This window comes from Bidens hawaiensis, unplaced genomic scaffold (assembly GCF_021521415.1).
Source record: "Bidens hawaiensis isolate Kalapana, Puna unplaced genomic scaffold, B.hawaiensis_p1.1 tig00419489_1, whole genome shotgun sequence".
Taxonomy (NCBI): domain Eukaryota; kingdom Viridiplantae; phylum Streptophyta; class Magnoliopsida; order Asterales; family Asteraceae; genus Bidens; species Bidens hawaiensis.
Window position 1 is genome coordinate 165,741 of NW_027504877.1, and position 8,366 is coordinate 174,106.

General features: G+C 35.0%; 1 protein-coding gene across 1 annotated transcript; it reads right to left on the bottom strand.

Moving 5' to 3' along the window:
* Positions 1-330: 330 nt before the first annotated feature.
* LOC143609077 (putative receptor-like protein kinase At2g39360) lies at positions 331-6,664 on the bottom strand. Its single transcript, XM_077083941.1, has 5 exons — positions 6,556-6,664; positions 2,170-2,193; positions 1,185-2,116; positions 676-747; positions 331-453 (listed from the first exon to the last, which is right to left on the bottom strand). Exons 1-5 carry the CDS (start codon positions 6,662-6,664, stop codon positions 376-378), a joined length of 1,215 nt encoding a protein of 404 aa, XP_076940056.1. The 3' UTR covers positions 331-375.
* Between the last annotated feature and the right edge of the window lie 1,702 nt (positions 6,665-8,366).

Genomic DNA, 8,366 nt, shown 5'->3' on the forward strand with positions numbered 1-8,366 from the left:
TAGTCATGTTTTAAAATGATGGGGGAATTGGCATATGACTTGCATGTGGAAAGAGAAAATATGTACTATTACCCTTTTTTCTTTGATACCCACTTGACACATATAAATTAATTATGACTTCTCACACTTATCATTTTTGTTGGCATTTGTAGAATAACTAACATTAATTATCTAAGTGTTAAGATATTGCAAACAATTCATACTTATACTTTGTTGCTATTAGTGTATTTGTTTCAATTCAAAAACTACATAAATAACAATTTACTATTTCTGTTGAAGTTTCGTCACATTCCAATTAAATTTATAGATTTCACTTTTTTTGAAAACAAAAATACCAGAAAGGATAATCAAGTCGAAAAAGAAACAAAGAAAAGGTCATACATGAATTTCATGAGATGCTTTTTCAACTTCCTCGGCAACTTGGTCATATTCCGGTTGTTGTACTTGCTCCTCCTTCAAGAAAAAAAATGAGATAAAAAAAAGTTACTGATAAAAGCAGCATTTTAGTGATAAGAAGCTATATATTAATGATGAAAAACTATAAATTTGGTGATGGAAAACAAATTCAATTTGCAGATCTCAATTCTTTTACAAATATTTTAATGAGAAAAATGATGAAGTGACGAATAGAGAAGAAGAAGAAGAAAAAAAAAATGAGAAAGAGGAAGGTCTTACGAGAATTTGATGAGTTGGTGTCTCAAGTTCCTTGACAACTTGATCCTTATCAAGGTGTTGTACTCCCTCAACCTTTAAGAAATTATATCTATATTTATTGAGAATAAACTATAAAACAATGAGGAAACGGATAATAGATGATAAAATGTTGACGAAACTGATGTTCAAAGATAATGCCTTAAAAACCACCAAATAAATAATGCATTACAGGTCAAATTTGTTAGTGAAGTATAAATTAAGATAACGTAAATTAACAAAAGATAAAAATATTACAACGTTATGAAAAAAAGAAAATCACACACACGTAACCGTTTCAGTTTGGATCAACATTGATGTCTACGTGTCAAGTCTTTCAAGATCCATTCCATGTAATTGATATATAGTTTAGCTATTAAAAATGTAGCAATTTATATGTATTCCTTTTGCATTATAATAATATGTGCATTTAATGGTTGAATTAAATTAAATTTATATATATACATATGTATATATATAAACACCTGACTTACTTGAAAGAATAATGTTTTCTCAAGTTCTTTGAGAACAACTTTTATTGTTGGACGTTGGTCTTGAGTCTCTACCACACACTGATTTGCAACTTTTAAAAATGTTTGCAAAGAATCCTTGTTGGTTCTTCTATTTGGAATAGAACTCATTTTACCAATTGCTTCCTTTATTGCAGGATCTATCATGTCCTCTTGTGTTCCCGTGGAGAAGTTTTGTCTTGCCACATCAACTAGACCTTTCTTGCTTTCGTTAAGGTAAATTTGGTCTCCAGCACGCCTTCCACATACAATTTCAAACAAAACTACTCCAAAGCTATACATATTTGTCTCTCTTTTTAATTCACCAGTATTCTCATATTCTGGATCTACATGGTATCGTTGGTCAAAATATGTTTTTCTATATTCAGCTTCGTCTTTTTGATCTAGAGGCAAGAATACCGCCCATTGAAAGTCTTCAATCTTTGCCTCCCAATTCTGGTTGAACCCGATTCTATTGGCATTTATATTACCATGTATCATCACTTTGTTATCTTCCATCTCAAAGTGAAGGTAATTCAACGCACGAGCAGCATCAATGCAAATTTTCAAACGTTTTACCCAAGTCAAAGTACGCATTTCTTTGACGTTTCCCAAATAATCACTAAGGTTTTCGTTTGAAAATTTCTCAGTGACAAGCATCATATCAAAACCTTCAACACAGAATCCTAATAGATTGACTATGTTGTGATGCTTAACACTAGTTAGCATTTCAAGCTCTGTAAAAAACATTCCTTCTTCTTGCTCGTCATCTACAGGAATGAAGCGTTTAATAACTACAGTGTTATGTCTTTTGGATAGTTCACTTATACTCTTCCCTTCTATAGAGAAAGTGTTTTTGTTATCAAAATGACCGAGTTCTACCGTGTTACCAAGTGTAGTAATTGTTAGATCCAATTCTGTATTTGTCTGAAAAATTGTTGGTAACTAACTTTATATCAAGAAGCTGAACCTTCAAGTGTTTCAAGTTCTTTACCTGCAAACATGTAACAAGCAAACATGTAACAAGAGGAAAAGAGAGTTAGAAAATATGAAATTATAGATACTTGTTAGAAGTGTCAGATCAATTTTTGGTGGTTAATATATTTGTAATCACTTTTAGGAACCTTAGCGGTCCGAAATAACCAGAAAAAAAAAAAGAAAAAAAAAGCTGAACATAAAAAGAAAAATAATATCTTATGCTAGTGGGTCCCACCAATAAATATCTTTCCTCCTCTAGCGCACGAACACCACAGTTCACATGGTAGTAGTTTGTGTTTTCCATCTTTAATGGGTTTCTTCAACCATATAATTGGGCTCATTGTCTCCACTGTAAATTTGGTGATTATTTTTTGTATTGGTGGTAGTTGGACTTTGATAGGAGATGGTGGTTGAATAATTAACAGGAAATGTTAAAAGCATTTGATAGTTTTTTATTTTTTATTTTTCAGAGTAATTTGGTTATTTTCAATGCATTTGACTTAAAAAATATATTTATTTTCAAAATTTAAACATCTTGATTTAAAATCTCACACGTCTCATAAAGGAATATCTTTCTATTAAAACAATTAGGTCATTTAGTACCCTTTCAAGACTATTGGGAACATGTAAGAGATATCAGGAGGGATAAGGCAAAGATTGGTCGGCGGGTGCAATTGAATAGTGGTAAAATCGTAAAAAAAATCTTTGAGAATTAAATTATGAATAGTAGTAATTTGAAAAATACAATATATAACAAATCATTAATTATGTAATAAACAAGCGTTGTACAATAATTTAAGATATCGTAATTTTAATTTATTTTTCTTTCTTAATGCTCTTTTTAATAGTAAAAGTAAACAACCAAAGGGGTTGTACAACACTATCAAAATGTTTGTTAAGATGAGAGACCTCTCAAATGGTGTTTGTTGGTTAAGTCTCTTGGTGGATGAAAAATGGTAGAATAAATTGACGTAAAAAAAACAAATTAAAACGGTGAGAAATAAAGTATATCATACGTAAAAAAAAAGTTAAATAAGAAAAGACTTACAAAATACGGTTGAAACTTTAATGCTTGCTTCAATGCTTTCTCTAGTTTATCGACAATAATGAGAATATTTGGGCGGTTTGCTCGCTCTTTCTCTAAGCAAGAATATGCCGTTTTTGAGTATAATCTGAGTGAATACCATTTGATTCCTTAGATCAGGATAGACTATATCTTGCAGCGTTTCATTTTCATAATGATATTTGGCCAATCGAGCTAGAAAGTTGTTCGCCTTGTTCTTAATATATGCACTCCTCCCGCACAATAATTCGAATAAAACCACACCAAATGAGTAGATATCTGACTTGTGCGTCACACCCTTGCTCTTTTCAATTTCTGGGTCTACATACCCTATTGCGCCAAAAGGTTCAGAAAGGATGACCTGGTCCATCCGGTTAACCCATTGTTTGACAGAAACTTTAAAACCGGATAACTTTGGTTCCCAGTTCTCGTCTAATAAATTGTGGAGCTGTTGATGTTAAGATGTATAACACCATAACCACGCCCCTCATCATAATGGAGGTAACTCAGCGCACGAGCCACGCCTACACATATCTTCAATCTTTGAGTCCATGTGAGGTTCGGATTGTTAAGATGCTCGTTCAAACTTCCTTTGGCGGGCTGATACGCCCTGTTTTTTTTTAGCTTGTTCAATGTTTTGTTTTTCTTTAGGTCGGCAATAAACAGAGAATTGGTGCGTGGTGTTACAATGGCAAAAAGCTATTGCTAGCGGGCCCAACCCACCATACGGAACATTAATTTCTCAAAGTTATCTTCAGTTTCGGAGAAAACCCACTCGCTCAAAGGTCCAGACGTCCTTAGGATCGAACAAGAGATTACAAAGATCTAAGTCTTCTTCATTGAGGCACTCATGCCGTCCTTGAAGTGTTGTTTATTGGGATCGAACCTGAGTTTTCACTAAAAATGCCAAACTTCCTACCGGTCTACCACTACACCATATTGAAAATTAAGGACAATATGCAGTGTGTTGGAGTGTTGCAGGGAATGGGCAGAGCACCTTCCTGCATTTTTCAAATTTTAATTTTAATATAATGTTTATTTATGTTCTCAATTTTTACACTTTTTATTTATTTTTTAATTAATTTTAGTATTATATTAAAATAGGTTCAACCGGTTCGACGGGTAGGTCCTACAGCTACTGAGCTTCCAAGATATTTTAAATTTTGTAATTTCTAAAATCATAATTCCATAATCTACGAGCTTGTGGTAACCAACATTTATGATTGTATATTGAATTTTATAAACTTTGTTCATCGCCTCAATATAAACCATTTTGCAATCAGGTGAGCATGAATGCAATCAACGTCATCAGCTAATCAATTAAGTCTAAAGCTATGAACTAATCAACATCAATTTGTTAAATTAATGAGCTAATCATATAGACCCCAGGGTTGTCCGGTGATGTAAAATTACCATACAGCATACATTGGCAAACGGTTAATCTTCTCCCGGTATCTTTATGTTTTTTTTTTTAATTTTATTATTTATTTATTATTATAGTTTCTTTCATTGCTAAACTAAAAAATTTATAATAAAATGTCAGGTAAGCGGGCAACAAGCTGCGCCACAATCCTATTTTGAATAGTAAATCCGATCCTACTAAAAACGAAGCTTTGGGTTTTAGGAGCCAAAAACTTACTCTTCAATATTCACAACTCGCTGAACACTGATCAAAAAAGCCATAACCTCCGGGGTTAGAAACAGAATGTATAAAAAGCAAAGGGGAGAAACACACATTGTTTCTCTAAACAAGCGTTCTTGTGTTAGCAATTTTGTCTGATTTCGCGTTCAACGCAACTTGACCCGCAACAAACTCATTATTTCTTAGCCCAACAAGAGGGAACACTCCTGTAAGATCCACACAAGCGTGTTTCAAGCATATGTAGGTGTAAGAATTTGAATGAACAGACATCCTTGACTAGTATATTCTTTTGTGAAATTAAACTAAAAATTACAAATTTACAAGCCATCTCTAGATGCTTAAAATAAGTTACAAAGAAAACTAATAATCTAGAACTTATTTGATATGATTGCTTAGTTGGCATTTTGGAGTAAATCAAAACCCTGACAAAATATTGGTCATGGGCATTGTGATCGGGACAGACCCTAATAAATACTGGCCCCTCGGAGCATCAAACAATTAAGTGGGTTTTTGGTTTTTATTTTAGTTTAGTTTAATTATTTGTTTTATTATTATTTACTTGTTTATTAAAAAGAAGTTTAAAATCCCTCCGGACATCAAATCACAATGGAGCAACATAGGCTCAAGGATTTAAAGTCCCCGGTGTTCACGTGATAGTGACGTGGTATTGTAGAGGGGTTTTAAAACCCGCTCCACAAAGAATGGTCTTATGACCCTACACTTTCAAACAAAACCTCATAAGATCAAGCATATACAATAAATAGGCTTGAACTGCCTATATATTTATATTTTCTTAATACTTTTTTTACGAAATTAAATTACGACATACTGCAATTGCGACATATTTATGCGTTACAACATTGGTGACAAATTAGTTTGTGAGAGATCAGCAACGCATCCATTCTCCAATGGAATTTGTTTCTGAAATATTTCATTACAGATTATCAGTGACGGAGTTTCCATGATTAATTTCTAACTATAAGTTATGCATATTACAAATATCCAAAATAGATGCATGGTTGATCCTTTTTGATTATATCATTCATATATATACTAGCTTTTATCCCCTGTATTACTACGGGTGTGGGAAGCGCGGGGGTGGGGGGTTATTTTAAATTATTCATTTCTAATATTTATATATTTTTTTATTTTAATTTTATTTTTTGTAAAGAAAGTTAATAATATACTTGTGATTGATAATGAAAGAGTTTTGACAAATAAATAAGATATTATAACCCGGTTTAAAATTTATCTGGGTTTGATAATACCTATGGCCCGCTTATTTTTTTTACTACAAAATTGTTTCTTAATTATAAATAATATTTTTTAAAAAAATCAGATATTATTTTTTAGTATAGGTTGGATTAATGTTGACTAAGCCACCAGAAAAAGAGTCGTTGGTGTGGTGACCAAGTTATGGGCTGAATGTACGTTGGAGTCCAAGAATAAAGGAACAGAATGAAGACCAAGTTTATCTGCTTAGTTTGTTATTTTTTTTTTCTATTTAAGCATCTTTAGTTTGCTTTGTTTATCATCACTTTCAATTAGCCGAAATCCACTTTTGTAATCTTTTAATCATTCCTAAGCATTTGGCTTTAATAAAAAAGATTACTTTTGGCAGCAACTAGTTCCAGTTTCTTTGATTCATTTAAATTTCCTGATCCAAATCTTACATTTGGTATCAGAGCAACCACGTTCTGATCCAATTTTTATGCCAAAGTTCCTACGTTTCAACATCATGTCAGTCATCACAAACTCTAACTCCTCAAGAGACAATTCCATTCCATTCCAGTGCCCAATCCTCACACCTACAAACTATAATACCTGGGCCATCAAAATGGAAGCTATCATGGATGCCCACGGGTTGTGGGATGCCATCGAGCCACCAACCGAAGTGGTTGCGGATGAACGAAAAGTAAAACAGGCTCGAGTTTTCATCTTTCAGGCAATCCCTGAAGAAATACTTTCGCAGGCGGCGAAGAAAAAGACGGCTAGTGAAGTATGGTATTCGTTGAAATTCCGGTATGTGGGTGCAAAACGCGTTCAGAAAGCTCGCTTACGAATTTTAAAAAGTGAGTTTGAAGGGTTGCAAATGAAGGATGGAGATTCTATTGACGAGTATGCAGGAAAGCTGTCGGGTATGGTCTCAAAATTTAACAGTGTTGGAGCAAAGTTGGAAGATGAGGAACTGGTACGTAAATTGTTTGACACGGTCCCGGAGAGGTTTATAAACCTAGTGGCTTCAATTGGGCAAAGTTCAGATGTTGAAACTATGCCATTTGAAGAAGCGATTGCACACTTGAAAGCTTATGAAGATAGAGTAAAGCTTCCTCAATTGAAACAAGCAACCGACAACAGCTTGTTACTCACCAAAACGGAGGGTCAGACGAGCTCGAAGGGACAAGTGAAGAACCAACAGTTCACGGGCCAGAAGTCCGGTGGACGAGGAAAAGCTGACCGGGGTGGTCGGGGTAGTTTTCGGGGACGTGGTCGCGGTAGGGGTAACCGCGGTGGACACGCCGGGAACCTAGATCAAAGGAACGGGTCAAGGAACAGAGATAAAAGGCACATCGAGTAGGTCATGAACTCGGGCATTATGCATCGGAGTGTAAAGAACCGAAGGAGAAACAGGATGAGGTGAATCTAAACCGAACTCAAGAAGAGAAACCAGCCCTCTACTTGACTATACATGGTGAAGAAACAGCCTCCATGGTCCTTTTAAATGAAGATAGAGTCTTTCCAAAGTCGGGTGAAAGCAAAGAAGTGTGGTACGTTGACAATGGTGCTAGCAACCATATGACGGGGATGAGGGAATCATTCGCTGAGTTAGATTGTAACGTAACTGGGCAAGTTCGGTTTGGAGACGGATCCAAGGTTCAAATTGAAGGGAATGGTCCATTGGTATTTGAAAGCAAGACCGGCGAACACATACTCATCCCTGATGTGTATTACATTTCGGCGCTCACGAGTAATATCCTCAGTTTGGGGCAACTCACTGAGGAAGGGTATGACGTGCACATGCATGGAAACGTCCTGAAGTTGTATGACGACCATGAAAGACTCATTATGAAAATTCAGGGTCAGTGAATAGACTTTACAAAATCAATTTAAAAATTGCAAAACCAGTTTGTTTGGCAGCCTACATAGACAATGAAGCTTGGTTATGGCATGCAAGGATGGGCCATGCAAATTTTGTTGAACTTGAGTCAATGGCTCGAAATGATTTGGTTATGGGAATGCCTCGCATAACCCATCCAAAGCAGGTGTGTGAAGGCTGTGTGGTGGCTAAACAGGTCTCAAAAGAAATTCCCAAAGAGGCTCAGTGGAGAGCTAGTGAGCCATTGGGCTTGGTCCATGCAGACCTATGCGATCCAATTACACCACAAACAGCAGGTGGTAACCGGTATTTCTTACTTTTTGTTGATGATTTTACAAGGTTTATGTAGGTATATTGATGTGCTAAAAGTAGTTATATAAAAACACG